General features: G+C 43.1%; 1 protein-coding gene across 2 annotated transcripts; it reads left to right on the top strand.

Moving 5' to 3' along the window:
• Positions 1 to 1,919: 1,919 nt before the first annotated feature.
• On the top strand, positions 1,920 to 13,818 carry LOC124114371. 2 transcript variants are annotated; one of them, XM_048388816.1, is made up of 4 exons: positions 1,920 to 2,012; positions 6,179 to 7,007; positions 11,392 to 11,548; positions 12,027 to 13,818. In XM_048388816.1, the coding sequence occupies exons 2-4, from the start codon at positions 6,615 to 6,617 to the stop codon at positions 12,857 to 12,859; spliced, it is 1,383 nt and encodes a 460-aa protein (XP_048244773.1). In that variant the 5' UTR covers positions 1,920 to 2,012; positions 6,179 to 6,614; the 3' UTR covers positions 12,860 to 13,818. The 2 variants fall into 2 exon arrangements, with proteins under 2 accessions (XP_048244773.1, XP_046330869.2); XM_046474913.2 differs by lacking the exon at positions 1,920 to 2,012 and having other exon boundaries at positions 6,171 to 7,007.
• The last annotated feature ends 6,844 nt before the right edge of the window (positions 13,819 to 20,662 follow it).

Genomic DNA, 20,662 nt, shown 5'->3' with positions numbered 1-20,662 from the left:
ATATGACGGCGGCCTGGAGATAATTGAGTCTGGACCAGACAATCCAGTGACTGACATCATGAACATTGTTCTACGCAATTTGGATACGATGACATGCATCAACCTATGGTGGCCGAGAGGGGACATCGCTTTCTCGCTAGAAAGCGATGTCCCCTCTCGGCCACCATATCACCAAGTCAGCGAGCCTGACCACCCAATCCCGTTCGTCGCCTCTTCCGACAAGCATAGTCGCCTTTTACGGCAAGCATGGGTTGCTGAAGACCTATTCTACCCCGGACCTTCACGGGTCTCCATGTGTAATCTACCTGTGCTTGGGATTATACGTGCTTCATGTTCCAGTTGGGCACGAAACCGTACTTGGGTAATTTATAATCTACGTTTGTTGAGTTCTGGGTATTGAGTTTAGCACGAAATCAGACTTGAGCGTGAGATTGTACTTAGAAATAACTAAGGGCTTCCATCACCGCACCCCGACATCACGACACGCTGCTTGTGTCGTGTTATCCTGACCTAGACTCGGTTAAATAGTGATGACAAACAGAATAGATGTCCTTCTGACAATGGCAGGTAATTAGGAGTCGGGTGTCATGGCAACTACGGTAATATGGCGTACACGCCTTTGCAGATATTACACGTTTGGCATGTCAACAAGAATTGGTAATTCGATGGTGATGTACTAGATAGGGTATCATAGTTGTGTTTTGAACCTTAAGTTCACAGTTTTTCGGCGACTGTTTTAAGAATGGTAACGTTTTGATAACGTTTGTAATTCTTTTGTCAAATCCAATTTTCAAGCAAATACTTTCTTTTACCCGTCAGTTTAATAATTCCTCATCGTGATGAACAGTTAAGGACCACAGTTCATTATTATGATAGATTGAGTTGAGTTAAACACCGCTTTCATCAGTATTCAAGTTATATCACTTCGTGTCAGCTTCTTGTGGGAGGAAAGCCCGAAGTAATGCAGATCTCAGACGATTACCACTTTGGTGAAATCCACGAGCACTATTAAGATGCTGACAAACCGAGTAACGTTCGGGGCGAACCGGGATTCGAACGCACAATCATAGGTTTCTGGCGTGCCCAAGGGACGCAACTCTGTACAGCTAATTGCGGCCTTAGGCGAAATGGCCACCCGTGTCCCCTACGAGAATTGAACATCTACCAAGCGAAAGTACGGCAGTCTTTTAGAAACCGAAATCAGTTAATGGTGTCTTTAAAATACACACACTACAAGATCAAAGGGGCGGTCGGGTAGCCTAGTGGTTAAAGCGTTCGCTCGTCACGCCGAAGACCCGGGTTCGAATCCCGACATGGGTACAATGTGTGAAGCCCATTTCTGGTGTCCCCCGCCGTGATATTGCTGGAATATTGCTAAAAGCGGCGTAAAACAGAACTCACTCACTCACTCAAGATCAAATATTAATCTATTATTGCCATAACCCTAGGGGATATGTGAGGGACAGTCTTCAAGGGGCCAGAATTCGCTGTGTAGTGTTGCATCCCATAACTATATACCAGGATCCGCCGATCGTGAATTCGAATCCCGGATTCGTTCCTATAATGCGCAGCGGTTTGTCAGAAGCACATACCTGGGCCTCAGTCCCCCGTCAAAAGACTTGCTACAAACCTCGCTGCCAATCACTTACCTTACCAGAAACATTATGGTCGCGCACCACAAAGCCGTCGAGTCTCTCCCACCAACTAACCCACCGACCCCTCTTTCAACCCCGCCCTCCCCTCGTGCTGAAGAGATCCACCTGAATTATTTCCCTTATTTGTAAAGCCCGGTCACGCGAGAGAACCAATATTACCTCACTCCGGGTGAAGGAGGGGCATTGTGTACCCATGTGTACGGGTATCAACCAATCTCATAGTGAGGCGTTTGCACTTAATTACATTCCTTGTGCCATATCCCGTTCTACAAAACACCTGTACCGAGAGCTCACTATTCGAGGGTACGCTCCGCTCATGGTGAGATTGCACGGGGGACGTGAGGACGAGAACTTCAAGTAAGATTTACGTTGATCTCCGAGCTATGTTTATTTGTTTATATACTGAACAATGTTATACTTGCGTAATCCTTCCTCTATAGATATGTACAGTTCACATAAACACATTGTACCAAAGAAATCAAATGCCCTATAGTCTACTACACAACTGCAAACATGGACTCAGAAGTAAGTTGTATTTTACCTCACGATAACAAGGTTAAGGATAAAGATCTAAACTGCATGTGACCCGTGAAGATCCAGGATAGAATAGGTCTTCAGCAACCCATGCCTGCCGTAAAAGACGACTATGCTTGTCGTATGGGCGACTAACGGGATCGGGTGGTCAGGCTCGCTGACTTGGTTGATGCATGTCATCGTATCTCAATTGCGTAGATCGATGCTCATGGTATCAATCACTGGATTGTCTGGTCCAGACTCGATTATTTACAGACCGTCGTCATATAGCTGCAATATTGCTGAGTGCGGCGTTAAACAACAAACCAAACCAACCTAAACTGCAGGGTAACAGAAAGGATCCACCCTTGTCTGATGTTGACTCAAACAGAAACCGACAAGAAACGGTAATTCGATGGGGATGAATTAGATACGGGTATCATAGTTCTGTTTTGGACAAGTTTCTCAGTGTTTTGGCGACTGGTTTAAGAATAGTAACGTTTTGATAACGTTTGTATTTTTTTTGTCAAATCCAATTTTCAACCAAATACTTTCTTTTACCCGTCAGTTTAATAATTCCTCATCGTGATGAACAGTTAAGGACCTCAGTTTATATTAATAATCCTCTGAAACCATTTTACAATTTTGCGCGATAATTATATGATTTCGTTTCATAGAGCTTTATTCATTCTTTAATTGAATCGTCGCTTTTCATGTGTTCTTTTCGAACGTGACCTGTCAACCCGTTTTGAATTACCAATTACATTGTAATCAGGTTAATTATGTCGTGTAGCCATATCAATTATACCCAAGACACCGTTGGTGGAAGTATGATGTTGGCTTGCATTCTGTGCTTACCACGCAACCTTTTCATAACGCCAACGCACAACGTAAGGATAGGTATACGTGTGAAATAGCGTTATAACGAGGTTGGCGTGCATTATTTGTTCCAGTTCCCTTTAGGCTCAATTGACATGTGTAGATACACGTATATCTCTTCTGGCGTCGGATATATACTAGTATGTAGACAAATTCCAAACACGTTTATTTATCTCCACGATCACGATCACCGGCCTAGGTGCGTCACTCACCGGCGACCTACTCAGACTAACCATTCGTGATTTGTGCCAGCTTGGAAATTTACCATAATAAGCGAAGAATTACCATACGTTATCTGAATCGGTCGATTACTCTGTTTTTGTCATAACCGGCTGAAATGTATACCGACGGAATAAATAAGTCGTCAATCACATGATTCAATACAAACCCCGACAAACGAACGCTGTCACAAATGTAGTTCTAACTGATTTCGAAGAGAAGTAATGGCTTATAGTATTTCAGAACACTGAGGCACATAGTGTTATATTTCTTCTAATGGTTGTGCATTTCATTTCGACAGGGCATGTAGAATGTGCGGGGCGACCGGTAGCCTAGTGGTTAAAGCGTTCGCTCGTCACGCTGAAGACCCGGGTTCGATTCCCGACATGGGTACAATGTGTGAAGCCCATTTCTGGTGTCCCCCGCCGTGATATTGCTGGAATATTGCTAAAAGCGGCGTAAAACCAAACTCACTCAAACACTCACTGTAGAATGTGCGCGGAAAGTACTGAGTGAGTGAGTGAGTATGGTTTTCCGCCGCTTTTAGCAACATTCCAGCAATATCACGGCGGGGGACACCTGAAATGGGCTTCAGACATTGTACACATGTCGGGAATCGAACCCGGGTCTTCGGCGTGACGAGCGAACGCTTTCAACACTAGGCTACCCGACCGCCCCCAGAAAGTACTGAACATATGCAGAAGGCATAAAAAACAAAGTAAGAGGGAACGCATTGTCCTTATTTAATTTCCCCACCTTGCTGTGACAGAGAAATCAATCAAATATGAAATATATTATTGTAGCCAATGCTTGATCACAGTGGGACAGAGTGAGTGAGTATTGTTTTATGCCGCTTTTAGCAATATTCCAAGTCAGCAATATCACAGTGGGGGACACCACAAATGGGCTTCACACATTGTACCCATGTCGGGAATCGAACCGAGCGAACACTTTAACCACTAGGCAACCTCCCTGTGGGACAGAGGAATCAGTAAGGAATTGACTATTATTCTTGCGTGTATGGAAGTATTAACGTAGCGGATTAACGCAAAGTGTGCACGACGTTTTCTTATGTTTATAACTCCATAAACGCAAACAAATATGAAATCAATTCCTATAAATAAATACGTCAATAATAATATCTTCACAGACTGAATATTTACTTAATAACACACAAAAAATACAGACAACAATTGAAATCAGTGACATCATTCAGCGCCGTAATACATCACAAGTCCCGCCCATTCTATTTTCCGCCAATCAGACGATTGGTCAAACATTTGCTCATACGGCGTGGCATGCTTCAAATCAATCTCCCAATGACAATTTGAGGAGTCTTGTCCACTCCTGTTGCAGCGCCTGGCCCAGTTCGGCTCACGTAGCGGATGGCCTTTGACGTCGGTAGACACGTCTCCCAATCATGTCCCAGGCGTGCGATACGGTGAGTGAGTGAGTTGGGTTTAACGCCGCTTTTAACATTATTCCAGTTATATCACGGCGTGTCAGCTTAATGTGGGAGGAAAGCCCGAAGTGATGCAGGTCTATGACGTTTGCCACTTCGGAGAAACCCACGAGCACGGGTATGGTGCTGACAAACCTTGAAACATAATCGGGGCGAACCGGGATTCGAACCCACAATCATAGGTTTCTGGCGTGCCCAAGGAACGCAACTCTGCACAGCGAATCGCGGCGCCTTAGACGACTGGGCCACCCGTGCCCCCACGTGCGATACGGGGGATACCTCAGGACTCAGGATACCATTGCATCCTGGTGATGGAGGCAATCAGTTACGATACGTGGACGATGGGCACTAGCGTTACACGGTATCGTCTTGAAAGACAAAACGTTGACCAGCATGGCGCGCAGACGTCACAACTTTTGGCGCCTCAGTATGTTGTCTCGGGATCACCGTCCAGTGACCCTTCCATGGACATTACGCAGTGGCGTACTGAGAGTCATAGTGATACCGCCCCATATCATTACATACCCACCCCAAATCTGCCATGTTGCTTTCGTTGACGTCCGCATGACGTTTTTCGCCCGTCCCCTGCCACGTCCATGCCTATCCAGAAACCATTGCTAAAAAGTTGTATGAAATGGCGAATAATGCAACCCATTCTATTCGATATCACCGTAATGGCCAGCCATAGAGCAACACGTCTTGGGTATGATCGGGAAACATGTCCGCCGACGTCAAAGGTCACACGCTACGTTAGCCAAACTGGGCCAGACGCTGCAAGAGTGGACGGAACTCCTTCTTGTCATCGGGATATTGATTTGGACCATGCCCCGGCGTACAAACGAATGTTTGACCAATCGTACGAGGATATGACCCTTTTCTGATCAAGTCATCTCAAATGTTCATTTTTTGTACTACCCACCCCTCGTCTTCCTTGGTGGTTTCCACCCTTACACTACACAGCAATATGTTCTGTTGATTGTCATGTAATACCTAGTTCTTCCTTCTTCTTATCCGCCCATTATATCACCACTTGATGCCGCTTTGTTTTTTTAATCGCCTGTTATTTTCGAATACTCCAACATTTTCTGGGAGAGTATATATAGCAACAACGGAACATGACTTCCGATTTCTTATACTTTTGGGCGGTCGGGTAGCCTCGTGGTTAAAGCGTTCGCTCGTTATGCCGAAGACCCGGGCTCGATTCCCGACATGGGTACAATGTGTGAAGCCCATTTCTGTGTCCCCCGCCGTGACAATGCTGGAATATTGCTAAAAGCGGCGTAAAACCAGACTCACTCACTCATTCCCTCACTCACTCCATTTTTTAGTGTAAATAGCGCGCAAAAATACACTGACTATAAATGATAAATGACAGACATTGGAGTATATTGCTATAAGTCAGTGGATTGACATTATATGTATATATCTCGTCCATGTAATCTATTTTCAGGTATCACACGAAACTCACTACAAACAATACATCAGCGAGTTGGCTGACGCACATATAGCTGAATAGTTGATTGTATGAACACTCGAGCTGTAGAGGAACGTTTACAGACATTATGCTGTTAATAATGGCGACGAATCGATTTACGCCGCAGGTGATATTTAAAGATTGAACAATTGAGGAACTTGTGTTGCGGATGGAAAAACGTCATGTGCTATCTATTTACAAATCATTAAGGAAAAGGTTGAGGTTGTATTTCTGTCTGGTGTCTTCTCAAACCACTTTGTTATCAGAGCGATAGTGGTATTCACTTCACTCAGTTAAAAGCCTGGCTACGACGCTGCTGATTTATCTGTGTTTTTCACAACTCTGTCTGTCAGGAAGAATTAAAAAAACGATCGATCTACCGTCATTCGTTACGAAATATACACTTTTAGCCATGATAAATGACACTGATAACGGTACAAACAAGATGGCGACCGGAGCAGACGATTGCGGAGATAGCAACTCCAATGTTCTGATGTCAACGTTATTGGACGACGCTATAAAGGAAAGGGATAATAGAGTGTCACCAACTTTGGATGAATGCATACAGCAAGTGGTTTGTACGAACGGATCACGACTGAAGGCGATTAATGGTCTCAAATATAAAATGGCCGCTTCATTTACGAATCAGCTGATGGAGAGGATAATGGCGTCTTGTCCCTCGTGGAGGCGATATGTTGCAAAGCCTAACAGATCTGAAAAAACGGCAGTGCTGTTTAAAGAAGACTTTGGTTCCTTCGTATGCCATGTGCATCTCAGGAGACCGACCCGACTCTCACCATTTGTAGTAAGTGGATTAAAAATGTACATTAGCACTTTACGGCCTGGTCGTGTATTATAGGGGAAGGGGTGAAAGAATGACAAGGGGGTCGCCAAAACATGATGACAGCTATAGGAGGATGGAGCATGAAACATCAAAAGAAATGACAGTTCTTATGGTCATTTATCACGGGGGAGGGTAATGAAAAATATGACATGTATTGGGGGTGGGGGCATGAAAAAAAGTTACATAATAAGGATTGTTGTGGCACAAAAAAGATGCAGTTTTAAGACCAATCTCACAGCATATCGCACCCCACCCTTCACACACACACACACACACACACACACACACACACACACACACATGAACTGTTCATTTATCACGGGGGAGGGTAATGAAAAATATGACATGTATTGGGGGTGGGGGCATGAAAAAAAGTTACATAATAAGGATTGTTGTGGCACAAAAAAGATGCAGTTTTAAGACCAATCTCACAGCATATCGCACCCCACCCTTCACACACACACACACACACACACACACACACACACACACACACACACACACATGAACTGTTCATTTATCATAGGGGAGGGTAATGAAAAATATGACATATATTGGGGGTGGGGGCATGAAAAAAAGTTACATAATAAGGATTGTTGTGGCACAAAAAAGATGCAGTTTTAAGACCAATCTCACAGCATATCGCACCCCACCCTTCACACACACACACACACACACACACACACACACACACACACACATGAACTGTTCATTTATCATAGGGGAGATTAATGAAAAATATGACATGTATTGGGGGTGGGGACATGAAAAAAAGTTACATAATAAGGATTGTTGTGGCACAAAAAAGATGCAGTTTTAAAACCAATCTCACAGCATATCGCACCCCACCCTTCACACACACACACACATGAACTGTTCATTTATCATAGGGGAGGGTAATGAAAAATATGACATGTATTGGGGGTGGGGGCATGAAAAAAAGTTACATAATAAGGATTGTTGTGGCACAAAAAAGATGCAGTTTTAAAACCAATCTCACAGCATATCGCACCCCACCCTTCACACACACACACACACACATGAACTGTTCATTTATCATAGGGGAGGGTAATGAAAAATATGACATGTATTGGGGGTGGGGGCATGAAAAAAAGTTACATTATAAGGATTGTTGTGGCACAAAAAAGATGCAGTTTTAAGACCAATCTCACAGCATATCGCACCCCACCCTTCACACACACACACACACACACACACACACACACACACACACACACACACATGAACTGTTCATTTATCATAGGGGAGGGTAATGAAAAATATGACATGTATTGGGGGTGGGGGCATGAAAAAAGTTACATTATAAGGATTGTTGTGGCACAAAAAAGATGCAGTTTTAAGACCAATCTCACAGCATATCGCACCCCACCCTTCACACACACACACACACACACACACACACACACACACACACACACACACACACACACACACACACACACACACACACACACACACACACACACACACACACACACACACATGAACTGTTCATTTATCATAGGGGAGGGTAATGAAAAATATGACATGTATTGGGGGTGGGGGCATGAAAAAAGTTACATTATAAGGATTGTTGTGGCACAAAAAAGATGCAGTTTTAAGACCAATCTCACAGCATATCGCACCCCACCCTTCACACACACACACACACACACACACACACACACACACACACACACACACATGAACTGTTCATTTATCATAGGGGAGGGTAATGAAAAATATGACATGTATTGGGGGTGGGGGCATGAAAAAAGTTACATTATAAGGATTGTTGTGGCACAAAAAAGATGCAGTTTTAAGACCAATCTCACAGCATATCGCACCCCACCCTTCACACACACACACACACACACACACACACACACACACACACACACACACATGAACTGTTCATTTATCATAGGGGAGGGTAATGAAAAATATGACATGTATTGGGGGTGGGGGCATGAAAAAAGTTACATTATAAGGATTGTTGTGGCACAAAAAAGATGCAGTTTTAAGACCAATCTCACAGCATATCGCACCCCACCCTTCACACACACACACACACACACACACACACACACACACACACACACACACATGAACTGTTCATTTATCATAGGGGAGATTAATGAAAAATATGACATGTATTGGGGGTGGGGGCATGAAAAAAAGTTACATAATAAGGATTGTTGTGGCACAAAAAAGATGCAGTTTTAAGACCAATCTCACAGCATATCGCATCCCACCCGTCACACACACACACACACACACACACACACACACACACACACACACACACACAAGCTGTTCATTTATCATAGGGGAGGGTAATGAAAAATATGACATGTATTGGGGGTGGGGGCATGAAAAAAAGTTACATAATAAGGATTGTTGTGGCACAAAAAAGATGCAGTTTTAAGACCAATCTCACAGCATATCGCACCCCACCCTTCACACACACACACACACACACACACACACACACACACACACACACACACACACACACACACACATGAACTGTTCATTTATCATAGGGGAGGGTAATGAAAAATATGACATGTATTGGGGGTGGGGGCATGAAAAAAAGTTACATAATAAGGATTGTTGTGGCACAAAAAAGATGCAGTTTTAAGACCAATCTCACAGCATATCGCACCCCACCCTTCACACACACACACACACACACACACACACACACACACACACACACACACACACACCTCTTATAATTATCGCATCCAAGGTTACCAGTGTAATATGCACCAGGCTCAGTGGTCTAACATTTAGTCCTAATCTTAGATTTTTCTTATTTAAAGGTATATCAACAAAATCCTAAATATAATCCAAACGGAGCCACCAACAATGCTTAGTGCTAAGGCAATCTAGACTTGCCAAATCATTGTAGACTTGAGTTGGATTCTTTCTTAAATATTCTCTAGGACCTTGGAGGCAGACTATAGGCTCGGGACACATGGCAGTTCTATTTAAAGCCCACTTCGTTTGTCCACTATCTCAAATTGTATGATGTCTATCAATCTAGTAGTTCATGAATATCCAGGATACACATGGGTAAGGGAAAATGGGGTTAAACGTGGCGTTCAAGACTATTGCACTGATATAGCGACGTGCATGCACGTACGCGCGGGTGTGGGTGTACTCGTCCAGACTTATGCCGGCTTTATAGTGCCACGTCACTGAGATACCATGCCGCAGTTTTAACATGAACACCACACTCAGACACAGTATACTGACTCCCAGCCAACCCGTACTTGGTTTGTTCCCTAACAATTATTTATTATTAACAAGTATCATCTTTAAACGTCTTTTGGTATGACGCGGCCGGGGATCGAACCAGCGACCTAGCCACGCTCTCCGGGCAGACGCACTGTCCACTAGACCACGGAGGCGGTCAGTTACCGATGGACTAAGTCGGTTTCACACTTGGTACGAATTACAACGCCTAGACGTTGTCGGGAAATATACATCTAACCATGTAGCAAAGTCTTTAATTTCTCCTTTTCCATGAAGATGCAATGTTTGTTGTTGTTTGTTTGTTGTTTAACGCCGCACTCAGCAATATTCCAGCTATATGACGGTAGTCTGTAAATAATCGAGTCTGGACCAGACAATCCAGTGACTAATATCATGAGCATCGATCCACGCAATGGGATTGATAAGATGCATCAACCAAGTCAGCGAGCCTGACCACCCGATCCCGTTAGTCGCCTTTTACGACAAGCATAGTCACCTTTTACGGCAAGCATGGGTTGCTGAAGACCTATTCTACCCCGGAATCTTCACGGGTCGAAGACGCAAGGTAATTGATCATGTACAACGATGGGTAATCCGGTAGAGGAAGAATGTTTCGCCATGGAACCACAAAACAACTTAAACAACACTCTCTGTCGATATTTACTTCACAAACACTTGTTATGTGGCAGTGAATATTGTAATTTTATTTCTGATGACAGTAAGTGGCAAATTGATTGAGGCGCTTGTATAATGTTGGCCTTGGAAGTGACCTTGATATAGAGTCCCCCCCCCCCCCCCCCCCCCCCCCTTGGTAGTTGACGGTCAGACTCCATCTCCAGACTCCATCCCAGAGAGCTCCATAGTGAGGAACTCGTCCTATCGCGTGTTTACAGTTGTCGTCATTTCTGAAAATTACTACCTGGTTCTCGGTGTGAAAAAAAACCCCTAATATGCTGACTACCTATAAAAGGTGGAAGATGAGGACGAGTTGATACACGCTGCCACATAACACATTGTCTAACCTAACTTGTAAGAAAGTGTTATATTTAACGCGGCTCTTAAAATTCGCATGTTTTTCTAGTTTGAGGGAAGTCGTCTGCCCTCGAATTACGGAAAGGTCAAGGTCAATCCCCGCGACAGCAAGGAACAGCAGATGTCTGTGCTGCAGGAATGGCGGGATTGTGTGGACAAGAATGGGTATCTCAGATCGGACTGTGTGTTGAAGTGGTTTAACAAAGGTATGACTTAGTGCCATGGTAATGTATTATGTTTGTTTAAAGTGATGTGGATTAGAAAGGTGAACATACAACACCCGGTATCGATAACTTGAACGTGACTATGTATAAAGGAAGCCATCGAGCAATATACAACGACTGGAAGACCTGAAATAACACGCGGTCTGGACACGTCACAGTAGAATTCCCTATCTGCACACAACACCAGTTGTTGTTTGTTGTAAACACCTTGTAATAGTCTCGTATTAATCCGACTTACATACATAGCGTTAAACCAGCGGTAGAAACTAACATTTTTGGTCCACTAGTCCTTAAAATGATAACATATAGCAAAACCCTTAAAAATGGCAAATATCTACTAGTCCTTATGATACCTTAACTATTGGGCAGATTGGCAAGGACTATAGGACTAGTGCCAATTTCTAACCCTGGTTAAACCATTTTACTCACTCACTCACCGGTGTTTGTGTTCTCCTGCCAGGTTTGGTGAAGGCGGGGAAGGACATGGCGTCATCGGGCTGCTGGGAACAATTGGAGGTTCAGCACCTTGTGACCGCTGCGGGCGTCGTCATCATGTGTGTCACAGCAACCTCTTCACAAGTCAAGACACAAGAAGATTCAACTCAGTCCTCTCCTGTCTGCTTCAACATCAAGTTCGTCCCTTGCTTAGACTGGGTGAAAGTCCCACCAGGACACATAACCCTCCCCACATCACCGTGTCACCCCTTTCCCCGGATGAAGAAGAGTCTGCAGGAGATGATGAAGAAGGTTGGTAAGAGAGACCGATGTACCCTGGTGCTAGAGGCGATCAAACTCGCCGAATCTGATGAACCATCTCAATGGAGGATGAGTTTGATGAAGTATGACCGTGAGCTTCTGAAACTGATGAACGAACCTTCATTCCCTTTCTTCACTAAAGACTTATTGGTTCTGGTAGAGAGCCTCGTCCAGAGCGGTTCTGTTCCTCTGTCTGCCCTGACCAAGCAAGTGCTCCTGCAGACCCTCCTAAACTCAATACCGAGGTTCCAACACGAGGAGTGTCCCCGGGATGTGATATTCCTTGACATACTTGACAACATGGCCAAATGCTTCTCTGGCAGATACTTGAGGACGTTTCTCATTCCGTCTGTGAACATTTTGAAAGATGTTGAAACCTACGAGATAGAGAGGACGGCGAAAGGTTTAGGCAAGCTCCTGGGGGACCTCAGACAAAGGCCCGAGCTGCTACTGGTTCATGTGGGGCTGTGTACGCGGCTGGAGACGATGACGGGCATGAAGGGCACCCGACGTAGGATGCCAACTGGTCGGCGTTGAGATCTACAATACAGGCCCCGTTCACAAAGTCATCTTAGCGCTAGGTCTGTCGTAAATCTATGTAAATATGGGAGTTACGATCATCTTAGCGCTACGATCGCTTTATGGAACGGGGCCCTGGTCACCAATAAGGCTGTTTCATGACACTCAAGAACAACAGAATTCCGTCGGTGGTAGTTAATATTGTGTATGACAGTGCCTTGATTCGTGCCACTTGTTTCCTAATGGTGCGTTTGGTTAGCCTAATGATCTAACCTTGACTCGTCAAGTCGTAGACCCAGGTTTTATTCCCTGTATGGATGAAATGTGTAAATCCAATGCGATATCAGCTGTCTTGATATGGTTGGAATATTAGTAAAAGTGGCGCTTGACATTACTCACTCATATAATATAATATTTATTGATTTATAGTACTTTATATTGCTATTATTTGCTGGTTTGCGAATGTCATTTACAGAAGGTCCGTGAAGGACTGGGGTAGAATTGGTCAACGGGATCGGGTGGTCAGCCTTGCTGACTTGGTTGATGCATGTCATCGTATACTGATTGTGTCGATCGATGCTCATGATGTCAATCACTGGATTGTCTGGTCCAGACTCGATTTTTTTTTTACAGACCGCCGTCGTATAGCTGGAATATTGCTGAGTGCGGCGTTAAACAACAAAAACCTTTTTTCAGAAGCAATCTAATAATTACATCGTGGATCGATGTCTGTGCTACTATAGTTATTGGTTAGCTTATTCCAGCCTCGACCGAACAAACATCAAATGGGTTTATTTGATCCACAATCAAAGGCAGATGGAAAGAAATCTGTTTTGAAATGTTACAGAAACGACACTATTAGGTCGAATTATCTAATAGTCCGTGTCTGGCTCGCATATATGTTTCTGATATTAAATATAAGGTGAGGTGAGGTGAAAGTGGGTTTAACGTCGCGTCCAAGATATTGCACTTATATAGTGACGTGCATGCACGTGTGTGTGTGTGGCTGCTTGTATTAGTCCGGACTGATGCCGATTTATAGTGCTAGCCCACTGAGATACCATGCCGCAGTTTAACATGAATACCCCACTCAGACACAGTGTACTGACTCCGAGCCGACCAGTCCTAGTTTTAGCCCCTTAATGCCGAGTGCAAGACAGGGTAACAACAAGTACCATCTTTTAACGTCTTTTGGTATGACGCGGCCGGGGATCGAACCCCGGACCTTCCGCTCTCCGGGCGGACGCTCTACCACTAGGTCACGGAGACGGTTATTAAAAATAAACATCGTGGTGCAACAGGGTTGAGCAGTAGGGTAGCACAGTGGTTACAGCGTCACTCATCACACCAAAGGACCTGGTTTTATTTCGCACATCGGTACAATGGTGTCTTCCACGGCAACGTTGCTGGTATATTGCTAAAAGCGGCGTAAAACCATACTTACTCACCCACCGCACGTATAATACCATGTCCGACCCGCGATATGACTTGACAAGAGAATATTGTCGGTTGAGTTATTTGTGGCTAGTTTTCGAAATCTCAAGAAACCAACCTAAAATATCTGTATAGTGATATTGACTGATTAAATACGTTCGTTTCTCTTACTGTCATGCTCTATCTTATATAATCTAGCGTGTAAAAACGTGATGTTCGTGAGTGAGTATTCCAGTTATATCGCGGCGTGTCAGCTTAATGTGGGAGGAAAGCCCGAAGTGATGCAGGTCTAAGACGTTTACCAGTTCGGTGAAACCCACGAGCACGGGTATGGTGCTGACAAACCTAGAAACATAATCGGGGCGAACCGGGATTCGAACCCACAATCATAGGTTTCTGGCGTGCCCAAGGGGCGCAATTCTGCACAGCGAATCGCGGCGCTTTAGACGACTGGGCCACCGGTGCCCCCTTGATGTTCGTGAGACTAGTGGTTATTATAACTGCAACATTTCGTATATTCAAGGCGTGCAATGTTTTGAATAACTCACACATCAGCTGGTGCCTCCAGTACTGTCAGCTGGCACTGCCGGGCAAAAGAAAGTGTACACTTGAAAACTGGATTTGACCAAAAACTTACAATCATGATCAAAACGTTACTAGGCTGAAAACAATCTGCAAGCGTATGGTCCAAAAACACAACTATGATACCTGTATCAAATACGTCACCATCTAATAATCACATCTTGTTTGTTTTATTATTAGCCACCATCAAACATGTGTACATATTTTTTTCGCCCGGTTGTTTATATGACCTCAAATTACAATGCACAAGTTGAAATGCCCAGGATATTCGGATACACAGCCTATTTCAGCGGGCATCAAAGTGACTAGGTATTCTCTGTTGGTGAAAATGGACAAAATTGGCGACCGCGCTGTCACCATGTATCCCCGACTGAAAGGGTAAACTCCAACAGCCATACACGTGGACATGGTGTCAACTTTAGGGGTGCTGCTGCTTCCTTTGCCACGGTTAAGTGAGAGCGGCGGAGTTCAAGAAGGGATCTGATGATGCAAGTCTCAAGATGATGCAAGATCAGGAGGACATTTACTGTATTCGACGTAATAAGCGCCCCGCTCTAATAAACGCCTACGGCGATAATTGCTAATACATTGGCTTGTGAACAATCCCAATAAGCACCCCTTCTGATTGTTTAATGCACACAAGACTTATTTATTCGTGTATAATACGCATTCGTATGTTATATGGACCCTTAAATATGGGTAATTAATTTCTGGAAAATATATCTGCCGTGTAGAATACGCACAGACTTTTCTTTTGTATCATTTCAGGCTGTCAGCATAAACCACGAAATTTACGATCTTTCAACTCTGTTTTTTTTCTCACCAAAATTATATTCTAATAAGAGAACCCTATTTCTAATTTTGAGAGAGCCCCGGGCGCTTATTACTTCGAATGCGATAACTGCTGCTACCAAAATGTTGACAAAATTGGATTAAAAACAATGCCATTGTACAGCATTTATGAAATCCATCAAAGCATACAGAGTTCAGAAAAGCCCGAAGTTCTTGGTTGGCCTAAGCACAGAAGTCTTGATATTGTAGAAGCGATTGAGTAAATATACAAACTTCACAAAAGTGTTTCTGTAAGGTTTGCAATCATTGTTCATGGATGAACGTTATGCATCATACTTAATCTTACATCCACCTGTAAAGAAACGGGTTAGAATAGGTCTTCAGCAACACATGCTTGCCGTAAAAGAAGCGATTAACGGGATCGGGTGGTCAGGCACGCAGACTTGGTTGATGCATATCATCGTTTACCAATTGCGTAGATCGATGCTCATGATGTCAATCATTTGCTTGTCTGGTCCAGATTCGATTATGTACATACCTCCGTCATATTGCTGGAATAATGATGTGTGCGGTGCTAAACAAACAAACAAACAACATCCACTTCAAGATTTCAAGATACAATATATTTTTGGCTGAAGCGGGCATTAGACTCATTACAACGTTCAAGATTTGTTGTAAACGAGAGACATATGGCTGTTTAAACAGACATATTTTGAAAACAAAACTTGTTATATCCGGTGATGCACATATACAACAATGACTTCCTGGAACATCGGTTCCAGAAACATGGGGCGGTCGGGTAGCCTAGTGGTTAAAGCGTTCGCTCGCCACGCGGAAGACCCAGGTTCGATTCCCGACATGGGTACAATGTGTGAATGCCGTGATATTGCTGTAATATTGCTAAAACCGTACTCACTCACTCGCTCATTCAAGGAACAAGGGGTATTAAGTTGACAAATTAGTGGTATACATGATACTGTTGGAATTGATATACGTACAGTGGTAAAATTATTAATATTATTTTCATAATTTCAGGTAACTGGCGCTAATTGCAGAATACCTACCAAAGGCTTTGATGATCTATACCAAATATTTGAAAATTTAAACATATGTCTGGTCGACTATTGAGAGCAAGCTGAACCCGAATACCGACACATTGTGTGGAAAAGGATCTTAGAGGAAAGCACACAAAAAGAAAGAAACCATCAACATAAAGTCATTTTGCAATTAAAAAAAACATTCTTACATTTCTCCAATTTCAAAAGATAAAACATAAGACATAGGTTCGAATCACTTCTCAAAATCAATTTATTTATGAAAAAAAGATAAATACGTATCTTCTGACATGAAATCTCCGGCAAAATGGAACCCGGATACTGTATTGTAAATTTACGAAAATGGGAAAAGTTTTCTTCACAGGTTTAGATCCATATAGTTTCTTAAATATGTTTTATATTTATTAAATTAGAATGACAAATGGACCTGATCTGTCTGCAATCGGCGACTTTACAAAGTTTTTCTCATGGTCAAAGGGAGACAATTCCGTCGATTACATTCCTGGGGTAAGTTTGTGGTCAAAGGGAAGTAATTCAGCTTCTTCATTAGACTATGCTCCCGTCTGGCTAAAAGCGTTTAACTTGGGGCGCGTACGAACAATGGAACCAGTTTACTTGGTAATTTGAAACGGAGTTACGTCCCATGTGCAAACTCCCGTCGAGATTACACACAACCAAATGATTTCCCATAGCCTTCTAAAGTAACGTTATATATTTTTTGTTTTAAAATAAATAAGCATTCAGCAGCTATTACATGCACATGTGTGCACAGTCTGGCCTTCAGGCAGCAATGAAAAAAATGACTAGCTTGGCCAGTTCATTTTCCGAGTACAGGAATCTAAACACACCACCCCCGTTTCCGCACCAAAATGTCACTTGCTTGATATCTGTGGTCACATTTTGCAAAAGTCATCATGTTAAAAAAGACAGCACAAAATATAGAAAACATAGACAATTTCAATTACTGGGTGGGTATACATTTAAAAACTACAAAAATCTTACACTAAATAATCCAGTCACAGCTGTCAGATGATTCATTCTGCACCGAAGGCTCGAAAACTTCTAGTTAGTAACTGGTTCTGATTTGGTGTAGTAGAACCTCGGGGTCTTCGTGCAAACTTCAGACACTGCGTGGTACTTTATAAAAGGGAAGTAACTGTGTTAAGACTTACACTGGTACCCTGTCGTTCTTACGTCAGCAATTTGGCGTTAACTGCTTCCCGAATCCTCCGCTTGGTGTTGTTGCTCTTGTGCTGGCTTCCATCCGACCATGTAGCAAGGGAGATAACCAATATTTTCAAAGCTCCTGCCCAGTGCGCGAATGGGCTATCGCTGAGGAGAGCATGAATTTCCCTATAGAACTCGGAAAAGTCCACATGATGTGGAGAGTTAAAGTTAACACATTGTACACTCTCCTACCCAGCGCCACATGACGATCCGTCACATCTCACACAGTCCATGCAAGATATTGCATATGTTTTTCATTTGTTTCATATTTGAGTCTACACATCTAGATAAACATATGTCATAGAATGGTTAACTTTTATTGAGAAAATATCCTAAAATGTGTGGGATTATTTCCATTTGCGTAGTTATCCTTTGTTTGCATTGGTTGTACGGTTTCACGTGCTGTTTCCAAATCCCTACGGGGAGCTAGCGTTATGGTCACTTTGATGTATAAATACACATGTATATTATAATGCACCTCACTGTTGCATTTGTAGTAGGATATCCATATAAAGCGCCCCAAAATACTTGCATTAGGCTAATCTGTTCCATTTTCAGAATAAGCACATTGGTTACAAACAAGAGAAAAGTACGGTCACGTGATATGCACATTAGCCTGTGGCAATGGTGTTATGCCAAGTCACCACTGCGCCGGGGTGTGCACTGTATGGAGCTCATACAAGGGACATTACTCTTATTTCTTATTAGCATATCATAACACGATTGTCTCCCTTAGACCATGCATTGATGGCGCAGCACGGCTTGCCGCCTTCACAACTCACCGCGCTGGCGGGGTAATCTTTCAACGACTTTAATATAAACGTCTCGTGTTTACTTCGATCTTGAGTCATTGTTCGTTATTTATGTACGTCTATTAGGACTATACGACTGATCCCTTGTATCAAATATGATCAATATATGAGAATATCATTGCGGCACAGTGAATATCATATATCGGTAGTTACCGATTTATCCCCAAAATATTTTGGCATGACCCAAATCACAATAATCCAAACTTTGACGTCACAATGGTTTTTCTTTAATTATCAAGTAATGTGCAGATGACATGACGTATATTTTATGATTTACCGTTTTGGCCATGCCGTTAATAGCAGTAAGAGCGTCATTACTTATTTTTGTGTTTCTCAGATCGGGCGGGCGGTCGGTCGGAAAAAGAAATACGAGAATACCAGGTTCCTTCTTGTGGAGCACCTATTCATGATCTATACCAAATATTTGACAATTTAAAGATATTGAAAGCAGGCTGAACCCGAAAACTAAAAGTAAACACATTGTGGAAAAAGATCTATACATTGAGATTTCTTCCACCCAAACATGAATCAGAACGTGTCTAATCTTCTTAAAATAAGACAGTAGATCGAAGCACGCGCTGGTGTATATTTTTAGTAGTGTAAGTAGTAACTGCCGGGTAGGTCTTGGCTACCCTATCGGTTTCGTATATATGGTAAGAAGTATGAAATGACAAAATATACGCACGACTGGGTGGAATCACTAACTGTAACCAAATTAGTTCACTGCAAGTGAACCAGGCGTAATGGCGGTGAGTGAGTGAGTGAGTATTGTTTTACGCCGCTTTTAGCAATATTCCAGCAATATCACGGCGGGGGACACCAGAAATGGGCTTCACACACTGTACCCATGTCGGGAATCGAACCAGGATCTTCGGCGTGACGAGCGAACGCTTTAACTAAACACTAGGCTACCCGACCGCCCCTAATGGCGGATGAAGGGAAGCTTGAACAGGCTTTGTTGGTTGGAGTCAAGCTTTTTGTGGTACAAAGTCACCTCAACTCTCTTATCGCTGAGAGAATCACGGAGGGTGGTAGTCAGGAGGTTTTCAAAAGTGGTAGTAACTTATGTCTACTTTAAGTCTCCACCAACCTTTACAAATAACAGAGAGGCCCGTCTTGGTGATTGCAATGATCGCAGGTTTTCATGCCATGAACTTTCTCAAACATCAACACAGCTCCCCGCTTTATATATGAACTATAGTTGAGGCGAATCAAAGATTCCACAGAAACCAAAGTAGCCAAGAGTTGCTTCCATTCTTATTTTAATAATTTACTTTAAGAACGCATACTGTCATTTATAGATACGACCGTGGTTTTCAAACCATTGTGAAACTTGATTTCTTTTGTCGAGAAGCGGCATACACATACAGATGGACATGAATAATTCAGGATTAAACAAAAACACTTTCGATGAGAGGGAAATTTGCAAGCAACGGTAGATGACAACACAAATATCAAGGACACCAAGGACAGCAGGTGACTTTTAACCAGACTCGATTTTTCAAGGGATTACAATGTGTGTGATGTAACTTAGTTCCTCTTATGCCTGCTGTGCACCAGTTGAGTAGTATATATATATATATGGTAGGCTTCCCTGTTAAAGTACAATGGACTAACTTGGCCTGTATTGTAATGATCTGAAGGCACAAGAAGTGGGCTGATATTTCCATTCTTCCTAAGTCTGTATCCAGGGTTCATATGGGATTTCAGTATCAAATTCAAAGGCTTCTACATCATCTTCCCAAGGCAAGGTAGTTAACTGATTATAAAAGTCCAGTTTCCACCCTTGTCGAACTAGGCTGGAATTATGGAGTTATGTTTTGGGTGAGTGAGTATGGATTTACACCACTTTTAGCAATATCACCGCAGGGGACACCAGAAATGGGCTTCATTCATTGTACCCATGTCAGGAATCAAAC

This window comes from Haliotis rufescens, unplaced genomic scaffold, assembly GCF_023055435.1.
Source record: "Haliotis rufescens isolate VD_foot unplaced genomic scaffold, xgHalRufe1.0.p SCAF_8, whole genome shotgun sequence".
NCBI classification, from domain to species: Eukaryota; Metazoa; Mollusca; class Gastropoda; order Lepetellida; family Haliotidae; genus Haliotis; species Haliotis rufescens.
Note: the sequence above shows the minus strand (reverse complement) of the source record. Positions and strands in the feature narration are given on the sequence as shown.

What these genes read in the sequence shown, in the direction of transcription:
- LOC124114371 (XM_048388816.1), top strand. Translation starts at nt 6,615, where the DNA reads ATGATAAATGACACTGATAACGGTACAAACAAGATGGCGACCGGAGCA. An exon ending in CCCGACTCTCACCATTTGTA is followed by an intron (nt 7,008 to 11,391) that starts GTAAGTGGATTA and finishes ATGTTTTTCTAG; the next exon opens with TTTGAGGGAAGTCGTCTGCC. An exon ending in GTTGAAGTGGTTTAACAAAG is followed by an intron (nt 11,549 to 12,026) that starts GTATGACTTAGT and finishes TTCTCCTGCCAG; the next exon opens with GTTTGGTGAAGGCGGGGAAG.